Raw genomic sequence first — 26,211 nt, forward strand, 5'->3', positions numbered from 1 at the left:
AGTACACACACTCATGATTCTTACAAGCTAACCAAATGGCATTTGAATATACTGTAGTAGTGTGATTATACAGGATCTGCAGCTACAGCCAAGCATGAAATATCCCTAATGATGTTTCTGAGTCAAACGTGTTCATGCTGCATGTGTTGTGTTCTCAGCCTCGTCCCCGCCTGACTCCTGCTGATATAAACAGCTTTACTCATCCAATTTCAAGGTACAAACATGAACATGAATCGAAGGCAACCTCAGTTTGCTTTTTCCTTCATCATCATCATTATTATTATTATTATTTTGTCAGTGCCAAGTGGACCGCAGTATGACACTGTGTGCATGTGAAAAGTTTACTTTGTGACATTTTTGTGTTTAGTTTGTTTACGTTCACACTGGGCAGTTACAAGTGAGGCAGAGCCTGTATACAGAGTCAAGTGGACTCCTCAGCAGCCTGTTGGGCGGCGGGGCTGCTGGGGCGGCGGGGGGGCAGACCCTAGTTTAGAGTTTTGTTGTGGAAGGGCCTTCCACCACACATCCAGTATTTACAGAGACGAGCGGCTTGTAAAAGTCAGATTAGGTCCTTTTTAACAGAGGAAACAGACTTATAATGAACTGTGCAGTGGAATTTTAATGTTAGCTGGAGCTGGAGAGTTTTTCATCTCCTAAATTGTGTTTTTTGGATTTCTGGACTGTGTTGTTTAGCTGTTTTTATGTTGAATCTCTTCGTGTTCTTTGTGTTTTCTTTCTCTTTCAACATCTTGGGGCCATGTTGGAAAGAAGTGCTTTCACTTTTACATGTTAGGTCTTGGATTTTAGTGTCCATAAATAAATCTATCTATCTATAGTGTGATGCCCTCACTTGCACTACTTGCCCTCAGCCTTTACACCAGTTAACTGTATCAGGTCACTGCCTCCTCACTCCAGATTTGCCCTCTGTTCAGATGTCATCCAACATCCACCTGCTCAGTTCAGTTAGTTAAGCTGAAAGAGGTTGTGTGGTACCTGAGGCTGTTTGGCAAATCTGTGAAATGAATTTGAGTATCATCAGCATAGAAGCGGTAACCTCTATGCTTCCAGATAAGTGTTACAAGAGGTACCATATCATCTGTGTACCATTTAACTTTGTACGTTTCCAAGAGGTTAAATACACTCAGTTCAAAGCGAAGCTGACACTGGCATTCAACAGATGCAAGGCGACATGCTGAGTCACATTTTACTGTAATAATCAAACTGATCCACCTCATTGGACTGCAGGGTCTTATTAACCATGATGAAACTACAGTTCTCAAATAGTATGGCCTCTTCATTTTCCAGATCTCATATTGTGAGAGACAGCTGTTTGAACCGTGTATCAAACCAGCTCAGTCTAGCAGTTGCAGTGCGGAAATTATAATATGGACTTATTGCTCAGCTGCAGTTCTTGCATCCATTTCCACAGCTGCACAGATGAGTCCTCCTCAGTTACTCTGGAGAACAAGCGCTCTGTTGCTTTGGAGTTTGTGTAAGATCAGCCGATGCAAGCCCGCTCTGCGTGGCCTGTTTTTTATGGTGGCTCCTTCACCCCGCAGGACGGCCGGCAGCACCGCCCCATACATCAACACTCTCCTCAATGGGCCGTCGGTAGCGGCTCGGACTCCCTGCTGGGACAGAGAACAGTCGGCTTGACGCACTCTGCATTCCTGACCTTCTCCATGGTCTCCTCTTCACCTGCGGTCCAGCTTTCATCTCTTTCATTTCTGTCTCTCTTTCATAGACTTTCGCCCTTTCTTTGTCAGTCGTTCCTTGATTCTTTCCCTTCCTGACTTTAACTCTGCTCTTGGCTCTTTCTCTCTCTTTGTCCCACTATAGTGTATCTTTGAGTTGCTTTGTTTATACTTACATGCATTGTGAAAATAAAGTTTTCTTTTTCCAGAATTAGACATTTTAAGCCTCCCTCCCTCTCTCTCTCTCCCTCTCTCTCTCTCTTCCTCTCTCTCCCTCTCTCTCTCTCTCTCTCTCTCTGATATTGTTATGAAAGTGTGTCTTGCATTATTAATTGATGTTTGCATTATCCCAAACACAACATCTTGGCAGATTCTGTGGTGTATTAACTGAACTGCAACACACACACACACACACACACACACACACGCACACATCTACAAAACTGTGCCATACACTGCAGAGGTCCGGTTCAGTGTGTTGGTCACTAACATAATTCCTACAAATTAATATATGGGATATATTGCTTGCCAGTTCCATTACAAGAAGCCAAATTAATGCAACAATCCGGCATATGGATGAAGGATAGGTCTGATTTTCTGTGTATACAAGATGAAAAACTCCACTAATTTGTGCTGTCATCCAAACTATGAACGATATTCACTTTCCTGAATACATAACCATATCCACTGAAATTACTTTACTCTGGAATCCATGATGAGAGCGACTTACAGTGAGCGAGGGTTTTTGATGTGGCTGTCACTCTGTTCCTGGGCAGCTTGTGGGATGTTCTTCCCCAGAAAATTAAGTTCATAAGGACCTATCTGGTTAACCAAAAATTGTGAAACTGAAAATTCTGAAATAATTGTGGTGTAATGATTCTCCATTCTGGAAACAGGCCATTGTAAAGTGCTCGGTACACGCAGATGATTACATCCTCTAAATTTACTCCATTTCATTTTAAATTTAGCTTTTGTTTAACTAAGTTGTCAGGGGAGTTAATAATATCCAGCAAATTAAACAGAGGGTTTTACTTTTGCACCAGCAGCTGTTTTAGTCAGACTCAGTGTCACTTTTTAGAAACGGTGGATGTTTAATTTTCTGTAATGAAGCTCCAACCGTAAACCAGCCTCACAGCAGCCGAGCAGCCAAACAGCCTCACAGCAGAGAAAAGTTCATCAGCGTTTATCTCCTGTATCAGCAGCACCAAAGGATTGTTAGTATACCAGAGGAGTGTGTATGAGGCGCATTAAATAGGCATCATTTTTGTTGATAGAGAATCGTAAATCTCATTATGACCTTTAAAGACACATGCCAAGTTTTAAGATGCTTGGCCACTTAACTCTCGCTTTAGACGTGAAAATGAGTCATGTGTCCCTGCTGGGTGCCTCGGTCCCCGTCTCCACGCTCACACTTTAGCATACACTCCGCTAAAGTGTTAGGTGACAAAGTGAGAACTCATAGCACCTCTAGAGCAAAATAATAAGTAATGATAAATAATATGCAGCCAAGTCTTGTCAGTTTTAGACAAAAGATTGACATTTTATTACTCAAAATATGATATAAAAATAGCATCCTTTTCAAAACTACCACAGTGGACTTCCCTGTTTATGCTGCAGATATCAGATTGATTCTACATGTAAATAGTATTTTTCCCTCCTTTTTTCTTTTTGGCACCAGATGCTTTGGGATTTTTTGTTTGTTCATTTTGCAGAATAAAATAAAATAAAATAAAATAAAATAAATACAGCAATCTCTTACATGTGAAAAGTAACTAACTGTGTATTCAGTAACTGAAAATGATGTATGCTGCTCATTACCACAAAAATGCAAATACTACAACATGCACATGGTACATTCATGTGCTCATCAGTTTATTTGTTCAGCGACACACAGAAGGAGAAGTGTGTGTGTATGTGTGTGTGTGTGTGTGTGTGTGTGTGTGTGTGTGTGTGTGTGTGTGTGTGTGTGTGTGTGTGTGTGGTCGGCATCAGTGGTACAGCGATTCGTCTTCTGGTCAGTGGAACCTGCAAAAAGCAGTCGACATCACAGTAAACAAACACAGCATGGTTTCCTCCTGTGTTGCAGTCCCAGCATTGTAAAATGTGTGTGTGTGTGTGTGTGTGTGTGTATCTGTGTGTGTGCCTCAGGGTTTGCATTCTGTGGTTGAGACCCCAGACTGTCAAACTCTTCCACTGCCCTTTGTGTGATTAAGTATCTCTGAGAATTGCGAGGCCCGCTCTCTGTTCTCACGGCTCGCCTCATCAGTAACACACATCTGAGCTGCTGTTGTCTCCACGTCGCCGTCGTGTTACACACCACGCTCTGCTGCACGCTCAGCATCCGTGCATGGCATCACAGGTGAACCACTAATAAAATTTAAAAAAAAAAAAAAAAAAAGAGCTGAGGTGAGCTGACAGTGCTGATTGTGTTGTTGTTTGTTTGTTTGTTTGTCCATGATGGAGCTGGAGCTTCTCTGGGAGCTGATCTCCCCTTCAGCTCCTCTGCAGAGCAAAGTGTTGTGATATGACATGTTATTCAGCACCTTCACCGTCAACTTCACATTTGAAAAAAAGCACAAAGTGCACCAATACAAAACAAGAACATGTGTCTCAGCAAATATTTTGATGTATTGTGGGTTTTTATGATCTTCTCATTTTTATGATCTGTTGCTCCATGAGCAGCTCCTCCCTTTCCTCAGCGCATTGCATTGTGGGACAACAGTGTGTCGTAACCATAGACATAATATACGTAGACGCCTCATGACGTGCTGGAACGTGAGCAGCGTCGCCGCCATATTGGATGGGTCTCTTCACTCTAGGCTAGCACCAGAGTCAACCAGAGTCGATGGAGAGCTAGCAAAAATGCCGGTATTTTGTGCAGCTTATGATTGCAATAACTCGCACAGGATTGAAACCAGATCGCGTGGGATTACCTTTCAGAAGTAAGACTGAACAATAATTTTGGTTATTTTACCATTTATAATATTATATCATCGTTACTTACATGTAACATTATTACAGCAGGAACTGGTACTCTCTCTCTCTCTTTGACTCTTGCTGTTTATTTTTCTTTTTCTTTTTAAAGGTTTCCCAGTGATACAGGCTGAAGGCAGTGGGAAGTTGCTATAAGACGGGAGGGTTTTGTTGTGACCGAGTCGTCAAAGCTCTGTAGTGAGCAGGACGGGTCAGACTGTCAGTGATGTCCTCTGTGTGTGTGTGAGTGAGAGAGAGAGAGAAAGAGAGAGAGAAATAAATTCAAATGAACAATCAAACTTGTTTCTTTTTTTAAATTATAAAATTAATTCATTTATACATTTATCTATATGCCATACCATATGTTTTTGTTATAATACAAAGTCTTTCAGAATGAAAGTACATATTTTTAATGTGTGACAGCATCCTGTATCATAACTGAAACTCTGCTGTTTGTAACAAACCAAACCGTGGGAAAATCGGGTAAAAATTCGGGGAGTTATGGATTATTAAAGTTGGGGATACAGTAGAAATAAATGCAGTGGCAGTGCATTAGAGACCCATCCAAGATGGCGGCCACGCTGCTACGTCAGCTCCAATAGGCAGCGGCAGCCTATGAGGCGTCTACGTATATTATGTCTATGGTCGTAACCCTTAAGAAAATGTCACATGTGAAATACACCTGTTCACATATGAAAAATTACATTTCACATGTGATTTTAACATTCACATGTGATTGGCAATATTCACCCGTCAACTAACATTTTCACTAGAGAAAAGAAAACAATGTCACATGTGAACTGGCTGTTTTCACATGTGTTTGCTATTTTCTCATGATTGAAGTTTTCCACATGTGAAAAGATATTTGGTCACACAAAGTCATGAGGAATTAGCATTTTCACATGTGACTGGCTCCTGAACTACAATATAAGGAAAAAACATGTGGGGGAAAAAAAAAAACAAAAACATGAAAATCACATGAGATTATTCTACATGTGATTTTCATTTTCCCTCTGATTTTGGAACATGTGTTTTTCACTATGTTTTTTTTTTCACTTGTGAAATAATTAACCCTTGGGCGCATAGCGGTCACTACAGTGGACAGCTGTTTAAAGTCATTTTCTCCTAAATGCAGTGGTTTCTATGGTGGAATTGCATATCAGCTGTTAGAATGCTCTCTGCTAACCCCCCCCCCCCCCCCCCCCCCCCCCCCCCCCATTGAGGTTTATGCAGAGACTCTCAGCTCTTGGTGCTGAAAACATATTAATACTAGTATCATTACATCGTAATATCAGTCCTGCATCCTTAAAGAAGTATGGAGACTTACAAAAGTGTTCATACCCTAAGAGTAAAACACTTAAGAAAAAAAATCTGGACTCAGGCTTTCATAATTCATGCATCAAAGGGTTAAATCACATGTGGTTGTAGATCACATGTGTTCCAAAACCACATGTGGTTTATTTCACTTGTGATTTCACATGGCTTTTTTTTTTCGTAAGGGAACTGCAGGTCCTGTCTGGATGGAAACAGTTGATCAAAACTAAATTTGAACTCATGAGAGGGGTTAAGGTAAAGGTTAAGGTAAAGGTTAAGGTTAGGGCAGAGTAAAGGTCTTCTGTGCTGAATTAAGTGTGCATGTGCGCGAGTTTCTCAAAACTAGGGTTACCATCTGGACACAGCCATAACTGCACACTCCCAGTGTTGAGTGAGTTGTGTACATTGTGTGCATTGACACTCTGGAGTATTGTGTGTTTTGGTATTTTTACGGTGTGAACACACTCACGGCTCGGTAGGAATGTGTAAGATGCTCCCTGGGCTCAGCTTTGTCTGCTCAGCCATGGTGGCTGCCGCCGCTCATGCTAGCTACCCGGTTTTTCTGCTTCTGTTTATTCCACTGTTGCTGCTGCCAGAAATGTAAAACGCATCACTTCCTGCGTACCAGAGTTTTGTTTTTGTTTTTTTTTTGTTTTTTTTTCCAAGAAAGATCCACAGAGCTGGACACAGAGTGCTCAGAGCAGCAAATGAAAAAGCTTCCCTGAACCAAGCCACTCTTGTTTTATATCAACCGGTGACAGAGGAGAGTTAAGTTGACATTTATGTACATGAGAATTGCTTGGATTGTTAGTCAAACTGGTGAAATCAGAAAGGGATCTTATATCTCTGCTTCTTTGTCTCCCCATTAGGCCACTCCTGTCCGCCGGGCTGATTTATGTCAAACATATTCTGCTACTCTGCTGATCACAGCTGAGACAAAATATGGCCGCAGTAATCTCCTTTGAGATGTAGCACTCTCAATTTCCCTGCTGTCCGGCTGGAGAGAAAAATGACAGGCAGAGTGGACGGCTCAAAGCGTAAATCACAGAGCCGCGCTGCTGGAGGGATCTGCATCATATCTGCTGCGCTGCGCTGCCAAGAGAAACCCATCACCTCTGGTTCAAAACGCCCGTCAGCAGAGCTCCTTAAACACCACCCACACTCTTCTTACCGTCTTTCCCAGATGGTAACAAAATGTTTGTAAGTTTGAAGGTAACGAGACGGATAAAAGGGCCACATGTAGCATTTTCAATATAAAAATATTGTTGTCAATTGAATTTGATATTCCTGTACAGCTGCAGTACCTCAGTGAGACGCTTGTGAGGTGATCGTCAGTCTCTGTCTCATGCCGTCGGCGTCGTTGGTGCTGACTGTGCTGACGGTGTTGTCGGTGCTGTCGGTGTAGTTGGTGTTGTTGGTGCTGTTGGTGTTGTTTGTGCTGTTGGTGTTGTTGGTGCTGTTGGTGCTGTTGGTGCTGTTGGTGTTGTTGGTGCTGTTGGTGTTGTTGGTGTTGTTGGTGCTGTTGGTGTAGTTGGTGTTGTTGGTGCTGTTGGTGTTGTTGGTGTTGTTGGTGTTGTTGGTGCTGTTGGTGTAGTTGGTGTTGTTGGTGCTGTCGGTGTAGTTGGTGTTATTGGTGCTGTAGGTGTTGTTGGTGTAGTTGGTGTTGTTGGTGTTGTTGGTGTAGTTGGTGTTGTTGGTGCTGTCGGTGTAGTTGGTGCTGTTGGTGTTGTTGGTGTTGTTGCTGTTGTTGGTGTTGTTGGTGCTGTTGGTGCTGTTGGTGCAGTTGGTGTTGTTGGTGTAGTTGGTGTTGTTGGTGTAGTTGGCGTTGTTGGTGCTGTTGGTGTTGTTGGTGTAGTTGGTGTTGTTGGTGTTGTTGGTGTAGTTGCCGTTGTTGGTGCTGTCGGTGTTGTTGGTGTAGTTGGTGTTGTTGGTGTTGTTGGTGTAGTTGGCGTTGTTGGTGCTGTCGGTGTAGTTGGTGTAGTTGGTGTAGTTGGTGTTGTTGGTGTAGTTGGCGTTGTTGGTGCTGTCGGTGTAGTTGGTGTAGTTGGTGTTGTTGGTGTCGTTGGTGTTGTTGGTGTAGTTGGCGTTGTTGGTGCTGTCGGTGTAGTTGGTGTTGTTGGTGCTGTTGGTGTTGTTGGTGTAGTTGGTGTTGTTGGTGTTGTTGGTGTCGTTGGTGTTGTTGGTGCTGTCGGTGTAGTTGGTGTTGTTGGTGCTGTTGGTGTTGTTGGTGTAGTTGGTGTTGTTGGTGTTGTTGGTGCTGTTGGTGTTGTTGGTGTAGTTGGTGTAGTTGGTGTTGTTGGTGTTGTTGGTGTAGTTGGCGTTGTTGGTGCTGTCGGTGTAGTTGGTGTTGTTGGTGCTGATGGTGTTGTTGGTGTAGTTGGTGTTGTTGGTGCTGTCAGTGTAGTTGGTGTTGTTGGTGCTGTCGGTGTAGTTGGTGTTGTTGGTGCTGTTGGTGTTGTTGGTGTAGTTGGTGCTGTCAGTGTAGTTGGTGTTGTTGGTGGTGTTGGTGTAGTTGGTGTTGTTGGTGCTGTCGGTGCTGTCAGTGTTGTTGGTGTTGTCGGTGTTGTCGGTGTTGTCGGTGCTGTCGGTGTTGTTGGTGTTGTTGGTGCTGTCAGTGTTGTTGGTGTGGTCTATGCCGTCGGTGCTGTTGGTGTAGTTGGTGTTGTTGGTGCTGTCGGTGTTGTTGGTGCTGTTGGTGTTGTTGGTGTAGTTGGTGCTGTCGGTCCTGTCAGTGTTGTGGTGTGGTCTATGCCGTCGGTGCTGTTGATGTTGTCATGTTTTCAGTCCTCAGTTTCTCAGAACCACAGGTCCCAGAGAGCCTGACAACAAGAGGATGTTGTCCCCTGTTCGCCCTTCCTGACGTCGTCAGGCTTCACTGAAGAGGATCAACATGTTGGGAGCGATTTTTTTTTTTCATTGGCCCTTCACTCCGTCCACCATCTGCTGCTGCCAGAAACTCTACAAGTGACATGGAAATTTAGTAAAACATTTGTACATGTACATGTTCTTGAGCTCGTCTGTGAGCTCCACTGGCTCCTACATGAAGAGTGTAGATCTGTCATGTCTCACCTCTCTGTTCATGTGCACAGTGTTCACAAAACACAGCAAGACAAACATAACTCAAAAAGTATCCCATAAGGAAGCTGTGGTCTAATAGGTGTTCAGTGCTACCTGCTGACTTTCCATTATATAACTGTTTGAATGTGACGGTAGATCTGCTTCACTGGATTTACTGTCTCGATCTTTCAGATCATCACTGCACTTCAGTGTTAAACTAACTAACTAATTGCCAGAGAAATCCTACATTTTGATTTGCCAAACCTCTACCAGCAGCAGTGTACCTTCCTGCCAGAGAGCGAGAGATACCGTGGAGGAGGAATCAAAAGGCACACAAGGGCAAAGACCGCTGTGACTGTTTTGGAGATAAGAGGAAACTCTAATGAAGCCAGGGAGGAAAATGGGTTAGTGAGCAGGAAAGAGGAGGAACGTAGATAAAAATACATCAAGGAGAACATATTGATAGATGGCACTATTACAGATATGACTAAAAATAACAACACTAACAGCAAATGTATGCCTTTTAGACATGTTGGCAGCTCAAGTAACAAAAGTCCTTCTTAGAGCAAAGTATCTGGACTAAAACACCATTAATCGTCCTCACATGTATATTCATGAATATTTAGCACTTTTACTTCACACTGCCCTGGTTTGGAAACAAGGTTTGGGTGAAATTTACAAAACTACAAATGAATCAAAGTTTGTCAAAAATATGATACAGCAACTGTTGTGTCATTTGAGACAAACTGGAATAATCTGGAATAAAATTTCTATAGCTGTTATTGCTGTTTTTCCTGCACAGAATAAAAAGTGGTGAATAAGCGCCATTTTGTCCTGCTTGTGAATGTTAGTCCTGCATTTATGGTTCTTTGCATTAACAGGCCTGATCCAGAATGTGGAGGTCAACAGAAGAGGTGCATGAAAAGATTAAAGAAGTGACATTATCCCTCATTTGGTAGCTAACAGATGCTAACAGAAGATACCAGGATGGCAGTCTCAAATATTCTAAAAATATATTCTTGCTTTAAAGGATGAATCCACTCTAATAGATTTCAAGAGTCAAATTCCTCTCGAGCTTCTCTCTGGAGCCGCCGTTTTGCACCAGCGTCCAACAACCACAGAGGAAGAAACGCATCGCACGCCAAGCTCCGAGACAGCAGCCTCAGCGGACCAGAATGCACTGCAGCCACAGCAAGGCCAGACGAAACTGTGTGTCAGATGGCAGTGAGGGTCACAGGTGGAAGATAAACAACAGTGTGTGAGCATCTGAGAGTGGAGTTGTCCGTTAAGCTTGTGTGGGGTTTCACCGTCACCGACAACGTCTTAAGAGATTAGAGTCTAAACAAGCCTCCCTCCATGTCCTCCGTCACCGCTGACCTTGAGCTTTGTGTTTACGGTGCGCAGGTTTGAGGGCCTCCACCAGCTCGTCTCCTCTGACCCAAGAGCTGTTGACTGACAACAGGCGGTCGTGACCGTGTCCCGACCTGACCCGGCCACGCTGCCGGTGTTCAGGCCGTAAACACCAGCCTCATCTTCCTGGAACCTGACCTCGTCCTCTGCAGCCTGTCCTGCCGCTCTGCTCCTTTTAAAGGGAAACCCTGACCCTTTCATACTCCCTCTGTAATCTTTAATGCACTCCAGGAGTTTGGGATGCGTCTACCTCAGTTATTGATGTCCCACTTTTCCCAGAATTCCCTTTGAAGAACCACCAGACTAGGCCTGCACATGTTGCTTTCAGCTGCAGGTTGTACGTGGAGATGGTGAGAGAAGTAAAGACAGCTTAGCATCGTGAGAGCAAGAGGTTTCCCACCTGAGGTGGCACCTGAAGTGAAAAAGTTTGCCTGTTCAAAACACGTCTGGTTGCTGCAATGCATTCTGGTTTGTTGGGAATGCTGTGGGTTTTAAAGCTCCTCTACGATGGATCCTGCCCTGTATGACCGGTGAACGTCGGCTGGCGGCACTACGCAGACAGCCCTGCATGTGGCCTGGAAAAAACTTCTGCAAACCAATATGCTGACATGCCACATTTTCAAGTTTGTTTATGTCGCAGGCAATAAAACGAGCGAAAACGCCACATTAGGAGAAAGACGAGGTGCAGTGGTGGACTGGGTTTGAATCCCCTGGCTAACAACAGCTGAGTTCATTTTTAGCTACCAATTGTCAGCTAGCTAATGTCAGCAAAGGTCAGCTAATGTTTTGTAATGTTAACCATGACCTTTCCCTAACTTCAACCATGACAACAAACCTTTTCCTAACTTAAACCGAGCGGTTTTGGTGGCTAACGAAGCGAACGCATGTGGCTAAAGTAGCCAACATTATGTTATGGTATTGGTATTTTGAGACGAGCTGATTAATGCTGTTTTTGGTTCAGAAACGTTGCCATTTCAACATACTTGTCGGTTTGCAAAAGCGGAAAATGGCAGCATGTTATTGTGCTGAATGGGTTGAAAAAGAAGTCGTTGCTCAGTGATTTTGACGATTTGACACCAAAACCTCACGTTTAATGATGTTTCAGACTGATGAAACATTTTCTGCAACCAAACTTCTTTTGTAGCTGGAAATTTGTGAATGTGAACTTATGCATGGGAAGAAACAAAACATCAAAACGCAAGGCACATCACCTGCAGCTGTTTTTGTTTCCGTGTCAGAGTGTGGATTTTTCCTTCAGCCCTTATTTAACCGTGCCGGCTCCAGGGTGCATGTTTATTTATGGCGACGCAGGACAGGTTACATTCATGCATTAACACCTGAGGAATTCCAGAAACACCAGCAGTCCTCCTCAGTCGGCCTCAGAGCCGGAGCTGCACAGAGCCTCGGGGCCAGCAGGGGGCGTGCTGCTGGCCCAGGGAACAGGAGGTGCTGTTTCCCTGCTGGTGCTCCGGCTCACAAACATGTTTCCCTGTGACTGTGACCTGCTGCTGACAGGCAACAGACAGGAGTCACCACAGCACCACGTGGAAACCTCATGTCCTTCCCTCAGCCTCCACATGTGGCCTCTAATCCTTAAATAATGTATATAAACCATTCAAAATATGCATATACTAAATATGCTTACAATATTATATTTAGTCATGGAGGCTTTTGTGTATTTTTGTGTTAAATAGGTTTCCTGAAACTAAAAAAATAAATAAATAACTTGAACTTAACTTGAACTGGCAATTTTGACTGGAAAATAAATAAGTGAAAGGCTAACATTTGGACAGAACTGCACTACTAGCACTATTATTAATAAACACTGAGAAATCTCAGAACTTGAGCAAAAAATGATGTGAATATAAATTAAAAAAAAAAAAAAAAAAAGTCAAAGCCAGGGGGAATCAAATACAATATATGACAAATAAAGGACTAAAGGAACATGTGTGAAAGAAAAAAACATAGATATACTTTAAATGCATCAAAATCATGAGCCATATGTCAGATATTTGGAACAATCAAAAAGAGCCGAACCCCGTCCGCTGGATAGTACCCGGGTAAAAACTTTATTAACAAAACAGAAGAAGGCAAAGCACAGCTGAAGCTCACTTCTACAGTACAGCAGCCACCGTCACCCTTCTGTCCATCGCTAAAAGTGCCACAAGAACCTCAAGAACAACAATCAGAATAATAATAATCAGAACATCCATCATTGTTACAGTTAAATATTAAAATAACACAGCCACTCGGATATACTGCATCATATATATATATATATATTTACTCTATAGACCTTTTGCGTGAACATGAACAGCATCTACAGGAGGAGGGCAGCCTGGGACATGCTAATTTTCTTGCATTGCAGCGCCATCTAGTGCCTCCTCGGCACGGTACAGTTACAGTAGTAGTACAATCAGAAACACAGGAGCCCAGGGGGGGAGTTGGGTGGCTAAATGGGAGGCTTGGGACAAAACAGACACTTCATACTGTTTACAATCTCAATATCAACAATCTTTAATAACTACAATCTTCAGCTTAAGGTGTGGATTAGGGTTTATCAGGTTACGGGAAGAGACGGTTTAAAGGGACAGTGGGGTTAAAAGATGATACCAGTGGTATTTATTTAATTTTTTTCCAGTGGTCAGTTAAAGCATCCAAACCTGCTGATGTATTTGCAAGAGGCTGTTAGTATTTCTTGCACTGCTGGTTTAATCGACCTGCTGAAAGTCCTGCTGTTCTCAAAGCCACAATAACAACAGACAAACTGCTGCATCAACAGCTGTGATCCATCATGCGGACTGCGGATTCTCCTTTAAATTACTTATCACAGCAATTTTTTTGTGTTTAACATGCGATTGTTTTCATTTTTCATGATAACATGGGGCAGTTTCCACTTTTTTTTTTTTTTTTTTTTTTTTGGAGGACTGTGGGCTGTTTTGTAGTTAAAATACTGCAAACTCAACGATCACTTCACATTGAGCTGTGGCAGGGAGCAGCACACCTACATATCTAACCCACACGGAGCCTCATCAAGTCATGTTTGGAAAGAACACAAAGTACTATGGAAACGGGCCAGTCAGCACTCAAAAACACAGTCCTGAATATTCTTCTTTATTAATTTATAAAAAATATCCCACTATGTCTTGCCTTCCTCACTGGTGTAGGCATGTAGCTGAAACATATGGTGCTGTTCATGACTATTTTTGGATGTACTTTTGCTTCAAGCACCATTTTTTCTGTCTTTGTCTTGGCTGACATTTGAGTTGAGCAGGTTCCTCTTATCTCCTCAGGAAACCATACATAATCTGTGTCTTAAAATTATGGATTGCATTCAGTGCTACAGCAGGTCATCTGTTAATGGGTTTTCTAAAAAACAATAGGACCGGGTGGAAACTGATCAGACCTGCAGACAGGAAAACTGTATGGGCAATAATGCAAGAGGGAAAAACAAGCAAAAAAACAACAACAAAAAAACAATACACTGGTATTATCCTTAAAGGGAAAGATTTAAGCCAAGGGGGTAGGATAAATAAGGTGTAGGCACAGTTAAGACTAATATTAAAACCACTGCCATCCCAAGTTTACCATGTAGTCACCAGCAGCAGCCGGGCGGGGGGGTTGAGGGGTTTGGTGCAGCTCTACCAGACAGACTTCCTGCATAGCAACAGGCGCTTTCCTCTCTTTCTAATACAAACTGCACGCAGCTATTTAATACTCAATTTATTTCAAAAGGTACAGCTTCCATTCTCATGGCCTCCTGCGGGCTGGAGCCACATCTGGGGGTTGGTCAAGTTGTTTTCTAGTAGGCACAGAAGTGCTGCCCTCTGCTGGGCAGGAGGAAACAGTGATGGGGTGACAGTGTTAAAGGGAGGGGGGGGACGCCGTTTCCGTGGCGATGAGCAGCGGCAGAGACGCTGCTGCGGCCTAGGCGAACACCCACTGCAGGACGCTGGTGTCTTTCCCGCCGGTGGAGATCAGGTGACTGTCGTCGTGCAGGAAGGCAATGTTGGTCACGTGGCTGCTGTGGCCGCCGTACATGTGGCTCGGAGCCTGCGGGGGGGCGGGGCACAGAGAGGGGGCGTACATGATAAAACAGATGCTAGACAGTGAAGTCAACAATGTCTGTTACTCGACATATTATAATAAACAGGAGCAGCTAGTGTGTAGTTATAGCATGACTCTGAAAACGTTGAACTGGTTTCCATCATCTGAAGGTGCACTGTGCAGCGGTCACATGAAGTGAGGACTGTTTAGATTCATGTGACCAAAAAAAACCCACCAAACTCACTGATGGGGTTAGGGTTCAATCAGTTTCAATAAACCATCTGCAGTTTTGCAGGGTGCATCTTTAAAATAATTTGAAATTTGAAGCTGTAGCAGTACATTGTGGGGTAATGATCCATGTAAATCAACGTATCCCAACAACTTTTGCATCAGCATCAAATTTTCGTGAAACTCAGCTGTGACTGCATTTAGTTGTAAACACAAAATTCTAGTGTCAAATCCCCTGGTTTTGTCCCGTTGTATTCCTTTGTATTGTGCGTATTCTTGTCCACGTCCGTTGTCATTGTTGGAAAAAGAATACGAACTTCTCCACTTGCAGTCTCTGACTTTCTGTGTTAATGGAAGCCAGCTTGTCTAAACGCATAATTAAGTTTACAACTGCAGTTTAAATGCTGGTGGCTGAAAGCAGCACTTACACTTTATAAAACACACTCAACCTCGACTGAGCGCAGAGGTGGCATTCAGCTCGTCTCAGAGCATTTCGGCGGTGTGTGACTGCTGAATGCTACACAAAAAACAAAACACACAGCTGGTACCGATCATGCGTGTTACAAGCTTGGCTCCATCCCAGACTGAAACCTCGTACGGCAGATGAGCCTTTTGTTATTTTTTTTGCTGATCGTGCATGGTGTTTCACAGGATCAGTTAAATCACAGTGTAGGCAGAGCAGGGAAGAAAAGGCAGGGCCGTGTGGCTGCAGACTGTCTCTGCTGCAAAGTGACGTCTGTGTGGCCAGAGGAGACTCCACAGAGCCCTGAATATGTCCGGGAGACAAACTGCGGCGCGGCTCGGGCGCATGAGGCGGAAAACGCAGCATGCACACAATAAAAACTCAACGGCAATAACCATCATGCACACAGTCATCAGAGAAGTGCTGACCCTTGGTTGAGAGCAGGGGAAGGAGAACAAGTGCACTTTGCCAAAGTCATCGGCAGAGGCCAGCAGGGAGCCGTCATGTGACCTGCACACGGCGTTGATGTCCGTCCCGTCCGCCCCGTCTGGCCACACTCCTGAGAGACAGAGAGAGAAAATACACATAACATGAGAGCAAAGAGAGTGAAATAAATGACCAAAAGACAGAGAGAGGTAGCCAAACAGCTGTGATGCACTGCAAAAACGCAAAATCTTACCAAGATTATTTGTCTTATTTCAAGTCAAAAATGTCTTATTCCTAGTCAAAATATCTCATTACACTTAAAATAAGACATGATCACCTCAGAAGTAACTTGTTTTTAGACAATTTTCAAGTGAAAATTCACTTGAAACAAGTGAAAATTTGCTTGTTTCATTGGCAAAATTTGCCAGTGGAAAAAGTGAAAATTCAATTGAAATAAGTGAAAATTAGCTAGAAACAAGAAACAAATTTTGCCAATGAAACAAGCAAATTTTCACTTGAAACAAGAGACAATTGTCTAAAAACAAGTTACTTCTGAGGTGATCATGTCTTATTTTAAGTGTAATGAGATATTTTGACTAGTAATAAGACATTTTTGACTTGAAATAAGACAAATAATCTTGGTAAGATTTTGAGTTTTTGCAGTGTGGGATTTGATCCAGCTGCAATAGATCAGATTTGTATGTTAAAAAACACACAAGTCTTATTAGCCAGAACTCAGAGTGGGTCTGCAACTGTCCCATCATCTCTACGTAAGATGTTATAGATTGACCCTGTTTGCCCAAATTAAATTGTGGTTCTCAGGTACGGTCACTGCTCTGCCCACAGCGAGTGATCGATCACAATTCAAAATGCAGTCTACCTCCTAAAAAGCAGCGAGCGGCTCAGTCCAGACAAAGCTGAACTCATGAATACTGCTCCATGTTCTGGGTTTTGGATATTTCTGTGTATTGAAGTTCAGGTTTTCCAAAGCTTTACCTTCTACTCCCAAGTGGAGCTGCCAACATGCAAAATCACCTGGAAAAACTTGGAATTTCATCTGTTCTTACACTCACTGCAAACTGCTCTGCTCTCGAGCATCAGGTAACAACACAAATATAAAATATAAATATGGAGGCTGGAAAGCTCATAGGTGCCGGGGCAACCACATCAAAATGTGAATGTGAGGAAAGAGAGGCATAAACCAACATAGAGAATGAGTTACAGGATGAATGGAGCTGAGCAGTGAGTTGTGGAGGCCTACCGAAGGTGCTGAAGGCCAGAGGGCAGGTGGAGGTGGCCCACTCCAGGTTACGCACCGTGTCCATGCTGGTCACATGTTTACCACTGGATGCCTCCCCTGACACAAACACAACCAGGCTGCTGTCAAACACACAGCCTGCACTTTGCAAGGTGTAACCACGCAGTAAAGTCAGAAAACACCGACTCAAACCAAGTGGAGGCACCATCTTGGAGAAATCACAGACTGCTCCTTTAAATGTCACTTGAAATGGTCAATGCAGTCCTTAAAAACTATGTTCTGTGCAGGGATTTTCATGTGTGTAAACAATGATAGTTACTGGGACAGACTCTCAAGCAAGGAGATGAGAAGCAAATTTAGTAAATATTATTTTAAAAATACTGGCTTATATAATCCTTGATACTCAATTTAATGAACTCTAGGTTGATTACATGTAATTTTGCACTTCTGATTATGCTGATATGAATTTTGTGCATATTGCCTGGCCTCCCTTCATGTATATATTTTACATGAACATAGACAGGAAGAAGCTTACAGAAGAGGATCTCGTAGTCTCCTGAGTTGGTGACGAGATACTGGCTGTCCGTCGACCAGTCGAGGTGGGTCACAAAGCTGGAGTGGCCCTGAGGAGCAGCAACAATCAGATGTGTGTGCTTTCTTTTGAATAAAAAATAGCTGAACTACTTTCCCTCTAGGAGAAAATATGATATCTGACATTGGTCATTCATGCACCTTTTAGTTTCATACCAGCAATCAGTTTGTAAGAGCAGAGTAGAGGTCATTTTCCTCTCTTATTTTGGAAGGAACCTTTTCTTATTAACTTAATGCATTTGCTTAATGCTCACATAATGCAGAAATTAAGAAATAATGTAAGAATACAGCTGTAAAAAAAATGTACCACCTGCTTTTTCCACAAAACAAACAAACAAGTGAATCTGAATGTTTTTCATTTTTCATTTCTCCTTTCGTGTCAACTTCACTCATGAAGACGTGTGGTTTGAAGTTAGGGGACATGAAATGATTTCTGGGATACTTACAGTGCACTTCCCCACACGGCTGTACTTCCTGCCGTTCTCTGTCACAGCGTAGATGTAAACAAAGTTGTCATGGGAACCGACAGCCAGGAAGTTGCCATCTATGGAAAAGGGAAGAAAGAGTCAGAAGTGGTTTGAGCAGAAAACTAGAGCAGAAATGACACATTACACAGCAGAGAAGAGAAAGCTCTTCATATAGAGCAGAGGTCTTCAACAGGGGGTCCGTGACCCCTAGTGAGTCTGCAGAGGTACTGCGGACTGAACAGCAAGTTTTTGGCTGATTACACAATTTTTAATAAACTAATTTTTTTCCCCCCGATTTTTTCCTCCACAAATTTAAACATCTTTAAACACACATTGCAATGTTACAGATAGGTTTATTCATGACAGTGGCATTAATAGGCCATCACTTATTTTTGTTTCCACTTTAGCTTTTCCTGTCACATTACCTTGCACGTTTAAAATAAAACCTGAATAATTATACCTGTATTTTAATTGAATAGCTTAGTATTGAATGCACAATAACAAGGTACATTTATACATGTCACTAGGCCCAGTTTAATATAAAACCCAATTTTATACAATATATATTGCTCCATCACTCAATTAGCTTGGGGGTCCTTGTCTTGAAAAATGTTGAAGACCCCTGATATAGAGTGTGTGGTTTATACTTTTGGGCTGATGACGTGCACAGTTAGGACAGAGTGTGTGTGTGTGTGTGTGTGTGTGTCCTGTGCATGGAAACGCCAGCCTGTGGCCAAAGCTGCTCAGAGTCACACATCCACTCCTACAGCGGGCGCAGGGACTCTCAGGGTCCAGTTTGAGGTAAAGCATGACACTGGTCCAAATTACAGGCCACATTTTTTTGCTCATGATCCTGTAGTACACAACACAATGTTTTCCTAGTGATGGTGATGGTGAATTTGGGTGTTATATGGGTATAAAATAAAACAATCCAAGCACCTTCATGGTTAGCTGCTCATTTTCAAAAATGTTTAGGGCCTCGTTTTCTATTATAGACAGATGCCCCATGCAACCACACTACAGAGCAGCAACTGGAAGTCGACTGCCTTGCTAAAGGGCACTGTCGTGGTTGTTGCTGAGGCACAAGACAGTGTCTCCAATCCACTCCTCACTTGTTTTTCTAAAGTGTCCATAGTATGTTTTGTCTGTGTCATGGTGAACCTTTGACCTGAGAGATTCATTCAAAAGCCTTTCCACCGGCCTGAAAACAGCAACACTAATGATGTGTCTTTAAACGAACTTGGAGTTAATCAAACTGCATTTGAAAGTGAACATTCTGTAATGAGCTTTGTGCTCTGATCCCAGCAGCAGCTTGGCAGAGAACATAAAGCAGTCAGTGCTGCACCTGGGGAGTACTTGATGTTGGAAATGATCTCATTGCCGTCTGTGTGCATAGAAACAAGGTCCCTGGTGTCAGTGTCCAGCACCAACCACCTGTAACACACACACACACACACACACACACCAATCAATTAATAATAACAAAATCTTTTCTTAAGCTACTATAATATAATGCCCTCCCCCATTAACAAATGTTATAGTCATAATTTTGATACAATATTTTAGCCAACATTTCTTTACACATGACCTCAGAAAGTGCGGCCTAATATAGGCTTTGCATTGTTCTTATGTTAAATGTGACCTACAGCAGCACAACAGCTGAAGCCCCTGTGTGTGAAAATAAATCTGGTTCTGATTCTATGTTCACTGGCGTCTCATGACATTGTTGCTTTAGAAATGACATATCTTGTTGTCTTGGGTTTACTGTGCCGTTTCAGATGTGACTGTTACTGTTAGCTGCTAAATTTAAATGTTTAAATGGGAAAATGTCTGTGACGGGGCCGACCTGCCAGTCATGGTTCCCACCGCCAGAACAGCCCCACTGGGATGGAAACCTGCAGACCTCGCCGGATCCTTGAGCAGAGGAGAGGAGAGTCAGCACTGTGGTCTGCTGCCTGCTGTAATCTACTGTATTTCACTCTTTATCTAATTCTTTATCTAATATGAATCGTCCTGCAGCGCTGACTGTTTCTATCTGGACTGTTTTAACTGTCTGATCCTTGGAAACACAGCTGTGGGCTTCCTGCTCACCTCGATGGTCTTGCTCCAGAGGGGCTGATGGGAGTTGGTGTCCCAGAGGTGGACCTGCCTGTCCTGGGAGCAGGTGACAAACTGCTCCATGGTGGGATGGACGTCCAGACCCCACAGTTCGTCTGTGTGGCCCTGCAACAGCACGACACACTCTGCTTCACACACATTACCGTGTAAAGCTCAGTCCCTCTGGGTAAACTGCGTGACGAGTGACACGTCTGTCAGTGTGTTATGGAGTGAGTCAAAGTGTGTGCAAAACACAGTCAGTGGTTTTCACCAGCAGCTACAACAGGAACATGTGAATCATCTATGTGGGCGTGTGTGTGTGTGTATCAGCAGCTCTGATGATGGCTCTAGAGTGTGTGTGTGTGTGTGTGTGTGTGTGTACCTGTACGATAGGGGTGAGTGTATCGGGGAAGGCAGCTCTGATGATGGCTCTAGAGTGTGTGTGTGTGTGTGTGTGTGTGTGTGTGTACCTGTACGATAGGGGTGAGTGTATCGGGGAAGGCAGCTCTGATGATGGCGTTCTTGGTGGTTCCGATGAACAGCTCTCCTGGTTTGCCTTCAGCCAGAGCGCGAACAGGACCGAACGCCTCGCCCACCTGAACACACACCACAACACACACAAATTCAACACACATTTGAACGACTTCTATAAGTAGATAAAAATCTCCCTCCTTGGCCTTCAAAAAATAAATAATGTGTGACACCAGCAACATGTATGTCTGTCAATATGTTACGGAGTGATCAATATTCACAGTCAATCTCGGTCTGCGATAAAAAAACTAGACTATTTTCTCACAGTTGATATTCATGTTTTTAATTCATTCTGTCCAAAGGTCTGCACACAGTGTGAATTCAGCAGTTTTCCTCTTTACTGCTGCAGTGATCCTGCAGGATCAATAAGCTGATCAATCAGGCGATCGAAAGGTTTGCTCACCTCCATCTCAGACTGCTTGCTGTAGTCTCGGTCCCACAGCACCACCTTGCGGTCCTTCCCTCCTCCGGACACCACGGTGCCGTCCTTCAGCACACACACGGAGAAGATGCCGCCCTCGTGGGCCCCAGACACCACCTGGCTGATGCGGTTTCCACCTGTCAGTCACATGAGCAGCCAATCAGAGCACAGACAGAGGGCATCCCGCCTTTGTGGACCCCCAGAGCGAAGCCCCCCCCGTGTCCTGAGGAGAGGCAGGACGAGGGAATCTACCTTTGGCCCAGACGTAGATGTTTCCGCTGGAGTCTCCTGTGATGGCGTCTCCGTTTTCAGCAAACGCCACACACAACACGTACTTCGGCTTTTCATGTTTCTAGAGAGAGAGAGACGGAGATTTGTTTAGATGAACCAATGCCTGTCTTAGTCACTGCTGTACAATCGTAAGGAAACATTAACAGTTCATATGCCAGCAACACTGCGCCGCTGTCCCGGCTGCTGTGAGGTGGCCGACGGCTGAGAAGTCTCATCACATCTGGGGACAACAGGGGCTCCAGCTGCTGATGGGAAACAGCTGGTGGCAGCTTACCTGTTTGGTCCAGTTGTCATAGAAAATTAATTGTGTGACACCGGGACAATCGATTTAAAAAAAAAATAACTTTCAAGGTTTTGTTCGGTGAAATTTAGGGACTCAAAACTGACAAGTTGTTTTTTACTAACTCTGGCATATTTACATGGGTGTATCTCTCACTAATGTTCATGAATATGCATTGTCCCTATCAAATAAATCAATAAAATAAAATAAAATAAAGTGGTGAGGGACAGACAGGCGTTATCGGCCAGAGACAGACATGATGGTTCTGTCATCTCTGTGAAATCATTCAATTAAAAGTGAACACAGCTGCTCCATCGACACAAAGCTCCATCACAGCCGCTCCTTCAGGATGTGAGGCGTTGGTGGCGCTAAAGAGAGAGCTGAGGCAGACTGTGGAAACTGTGTTCTTTGTTTAAAAAAAAAAACTCTTTTCCATTTTTTTTTTTTTTTTAACCAAAAAAGGGGTAGTGGAACTGTGCATATGTGGTCTAAATTTAGACCAGATGCTGAATAAGTGAGGGAAATGCTTCAAAAAGGAATATCCACTTCCTCCGGTGAAGTCTGATGAAGACCTGCAAATCATGTTTTATCACATCACATTCATGAAGTCTTAGCTCCAGTCTAGTGTGTAGATAATCCTTTTGAAAGCATTTATTGTTAGAAATTTCAAGCTCTTATATTTTTCTCAATTTTTCAACTTGTAAGGCTCTCAGCACCCTCTGACACCCTGGAGGCTTCAGGTGACCAACCAGGTATCAACTCATCACAAAGCAGCCAATGACGATGTTTTCTGCACGACAGCGTGAGCTAACAAGGTTTATTTATGATATTTTGAGAACACAGTAAAAATTGTTCTCTACATTATTATTTGTGTACCTCGAACAGGCCCTGCCTCTTGGTGAGTGTGTTGCCCTCCATGGTCCAGAAGTTGATGTGAGATTTTCCACAGGTGACGATCAGGTTGGCGTCCATGGGATGAAACACGGCTCCCAGCACGGAGTCATTGGAGCACTGCAGAGACAGGAGGCACAGAGACCACATCTTTATTGTGAAAAGACTACATCTAAAACACAAAACCTTCTGCCCAGTCGCCAAAAGCTGATCTGCTAAACCGGCGTTGCTCTCTAAAAGTAGCTGATCGACGACTGATCCTTAGAGTCCAGAACCAATATCAGTAATGAGACGTCTGGGTCAAGTGGTCAAAGGTCAAGGGTCGAGGGTCGGTGTACCTTGACGTCAGCCAGCTGCTTCTCCTTCTGCCAGTTCCAGACCGACAGGATGTGATCGTTGGCGTCGTCCACAGCGCAGAGGAAGGCGCCGCCGTTCTGAGGAGCAGAAGAAGAGCTGAGTTTTCTCTGTGCAGCCGCATGCTGGCCACTTTTTGTTTGTTTGTTTTTCAGGTCAAAATGCTCAGATCACAGCTAAAGTCTGTTCAAACTACACAAAATGAGCTGTTCTGAAAATTGAAAATCTCTACCACGAAAAAGTTCTCAAATCCAATCCACAGGTATACTGTTTTCTATTTTTATCTAATGTTCTGCTAACAGCACATTCATCAACTCGTGGAAAGGCATCACGCTTTGAACCAAAACATCCACAAAATGTCAATTTATATTTCAAACTTGAAACACTTTCAGTTGAGTCAGTTGTGCAGAAATTAAGTGATAATGCAATTGACTGTTGACAACATAATAACATGTCAGAATGGGATGAAGTCCCTGTAAGTGGCTCCAGGATGTGATGAGACCTGTCACTTTAAGAAATGACATCACATCGAATCACATCAAATGACATCACATCGCTGCATTACCCAGCGATCACAACCTCAAAAGGTACATAACATCTAAAACTGATTTTGAACAGTATGAACTACCAGTTTTCATCCTAATGCTCACATTATTAGACTATTAATCAGTGATTCTATGTGTTCATTAAGAACATATCGCACATCTTTACAACTGAAGACAGCTCCCAGCCTTTATGGCATTTTCCACAGTTTCCGGCGGCTAAAGCAGAAATCACTTTGTGCCGATGAAAATCTCTCCAGGTCAAGATGTGAAATCAACAACGCAAAGATCCAAAGTGAACAGCACAGTGTCAGTGTGGTCTTACCGACTTGGAGAAGGACACGCAGGTGACGGCCCTGTCGAACACGCCCATCCCGATCACATGGAGGGTGTTGAGGCTCACAGAGTCCCAGACACGAACGTGAGGGGCCAGCAGCTGAACAGGGACGGGACAGGGAGCCAATCAGAGACGCAAACAACCTCTCAGCTCAGAGAGTTACCACAGAGGAAGCCAACTCAAACACCGAAACTGTGACTGACGATGTGCACGCTACCTTCCCATCTTTAGAGGTCCCAGCCACTTGTCCCGTTGCTATGGTAACCATGTCAGGATGCACACTCAAGCTGAGGAGAGAAAACATGTTAATTATTATTATTATGTTTTGTCCCTCAGAAGACACTGCTTTCAGATTTGTGGAAAAAGAAGGTAAATTCCAGACACGTGACGACAACGCGGCTCCACCTGTGGGCTCGAACGTTTTTCTGCAAAAGTCATTGTAATGTATAATTGAATGTATAATGCATTAGTATAGGCACTGACACTTTGCTCCCGTCCACTGTTGAAGAGAGAAAGCATGCAGTGTCACTGCCACAGCACAGTTAGTTTTCATTATTATCTCTGCCTTTCAAGGAAATTTGGGGAGATTAGATTTCACAGTTTTTCAAATTTGCATTAGAAACACACAGTTGACACAGTGACTTGTTATGGCTTTTTGGTGTTCTATAAACCACAGAGAAAACCAACTATTTCCAGCAGCAGTAACAGATTCTCTGTGGTTTACATTCACCAAAGCAGTTTCTGCTTCTGCTTCTAAACAGCAGAGGAACCTGCAACCAACTACATCACCAACTTCAACTTTCAACACCAGTTGTCACACTGTCATTATTAAGCTGACATATAACTGTATCTTAATTAATTACTCAAAATATCAGGTGATTGCCAAGCTGAAGCCTGGTCACCAGCCTGGCAGCCCTGTACTGTTTCTAGAACTGGTGCGACGTCTGGCCCCACGCCCAGGACTCGTACCATCCCTAACCCCCCCATCACTCCCAGTGTCCTCCTCCCTCCGCTGGCGTCGCCTCACCATTTGACATCGTCGTTGTGGCCCAGGTAGTGCCTCTGCTGCTGCTCCTCGGTGTTGTACAGCACCACCACCGAGGCGTTGAAGTAGACGATCTCTCCCGTGGGCAGCAGGTAGAGGTTGGAGCGACAGTCACGCCCGCGGTAGCCGTACCTGAACCGCAGCGGGTTAAGGAAACAACACAGTGACGCGGGGCGAGCCGCGACAGACTGCAAAACTGGAACAAGCACCAGACTGAGCGACACACGCCGACATGCTGTCTCTCAGAGGCTGCAGAGGCTAACCCTAAAACTGGAGTGAAGACACTGGTATCATGTGAAACTAGATGACCTAAGGAACTGATGTCATACTAAGTTGGTGGAAATGCAGCTAAATATTGTTCCTCAGTTAGGCAAAATTTTGGTGAGCATGGGCGTTTCCAGCAGGGTCCCTTGACCTCTGACCTCCAGATGTGTGAATGAAAATGGGTTCTCTGGGCAGCCACGGCTCTCCCCTTTGCAGACATGCCCACCTTCTGCTAATCCCATGCAGTTTGGGCCACAAACACTGCAGTCCAAATTTGCTGAGCTGCATCTCAAATCAATCTTCAGGTTGCCAGCTTTCAGATGATTTTTATCACTTCTACGTGGCATCGACTGTTGACCTTTTATTTCCTCCTGAAGCCCCCCTGCCCCCTCACTAAAGAACGGGCTGGAATCATCAGGTGTTAAGATCCCTTTAGCTTTTGTGTCGCTGCAGCTTTTCCCCCTGAGGTCCATGTAGATCACACAGTGACAACACAAAACACCCATTCACATTGCAACACATTAACGTGGCATATCGTAATACCATCTACTGTAACTAAAGCAATAACAACTGACGCAATTTAAATAACAGAAACACAGAGAAAACATACAGGCCCCACTGAATCTACCATGATTTAATAAATAAATATCATCATTTAACTTAGAATGCCCATGGAGCCTTTATACACTTGAACATATCTGTGTCTGCTTTGTGTCCAGACTGCATTCACTCAGTCATACTCATTCATTCACTCGTGGGCCCCCAGAGAAACATTAGACCCGTCCGTTCCTCAGCGAGCAGGATACACCCACTGCAGTTTGAGCTTGCGGTCAGGCAGCGCCGCCTTGTGGTCCAGGCTGTAGCTCTCCCTCTGCTCGTCCGGGATGTGCATGGTGACGGGACGCCCTCGAAGAAACATCCTCACGTAGCCGTCCTCTGGAGGGAGACAGAGAGGGAGGAGAGGAGGGTTAAGAAGAGAGAGGCGAGAGAGCAGGATGGAGAGAGAGAGGTGGAGGAGGAGGAGGAGAGAGGAAGGGCAGACAGGCACACTACTCTGTCTCTTTACTGCTACAGTGCTGTGTTAATGCAACAGACACACACACACACACACACTCACACAAACACACTTTATGTTCATCTCATCTGAGCCTGTGGCCTGGTGTGCAGGTCTGAGCTGGAGAGCAGTTTTGTCTGATGGGGCTTAATTAGGGCTGGGCGATAAATCAATGA

The 26,211-nt window shown here is 44.0% G+C and overlaps 1 protein-coding gene across 3 annotated transcripts in view; it reads right to left on the bottom strand.

The window, feature by feature from the left end:
* Positions 1 to 12,498: 12,498 nt before the first annotated feature.
* Positions 12,499 to 26,211, bottom strand: part of eml2 (EMAP like 2) — a 45,564-nt gene continuing 31,851 nt past the window's right edge. For all 3 annotated transcript variants that reach the window (XM_030066703.1, XM_030066704.1, XM_030066705.1), the window contains 17 exons: positions 25,788 to 25,917; positions 24,700 to 24,849; positions 23,890 to 23,959; positions 23,661 to 23,771; positions 22,778 to 22,873; positions 22,425 to 22,559; positions 21,230 to 21,329; positions 20,960 to 21,114; positions 20,496 to 20,621; positions 20,020 to 20,151; positions 19,775 to 19,842; positions 19,274 to 19,362; positions 17,908 to 18,005; positions 17,406 to 17,493; positions 16,874 to 16,969; positions 15,615 to 15,745; positions 12,499 to 14,501 (listed from right to left, as the gene is read on the bottom strand). In XM_030066703.1, the coding sequence (XP_029922563.1) occupies positions 14,376 to 14,501; positions 15,615 to 15,745; positions 16,874 to 16,969; positions 17,406 to 17,493; positions 17,908 to 18,005; positions 19,274 to 19,362; positions 19,775 to 19,842; positions 20,020 to 20,151; positions 20,496 to 20,621; positions 20,960 to 21,114; positions 21,230 to 21,329; positions 22,425 to 22,559; positions 22,778 to 22,873; positions 23,661 to 23,771; positions 23,890 to 23,959; positions 24,700 to 24,849; positions 25,788 to 25,917 (1,901 nt within the window). In that variant the 3' untranslated portion in view covers positions 12,499 to 14,375. The remainder of the gene's footprint in view (positions 14,502 to 15,614; positions 15,746 to 16,873; positions 16,970 to 17,405; positions 17,494 to 17,907; positions 18,006 to 19,273; positions 19,363 to 19,774; positions 19,843 to 20,019; positions 20,152 to 20,495; positions 20,622 to 20,959; positions 21,115 to 21,229; positions 21,330 to 22,424; positions 22,560 to 22,777; positions 22,874 to 23,660; positions 23,772 to 23,889; positions 23,960 to 24,699; positions 24,850 to 25,787; positions 25,918 to 26,211) is intronic.

The sequence above is a fragment of the Myripristis murdjan genome, chromosome 13 (assembly GCF_902150065.1).
Source record: "Myripristis murdjan chromosome 13, fMyrMur1.1, whole genome shotgun sequence".
Taxonomy (NCBI): domain Eukaryota; kingdom Metazoa; phylum Chordata; class Actinopteri; order Holocentriformes; family Holocentridae; genus Myripristis; species Myripristis murdjan.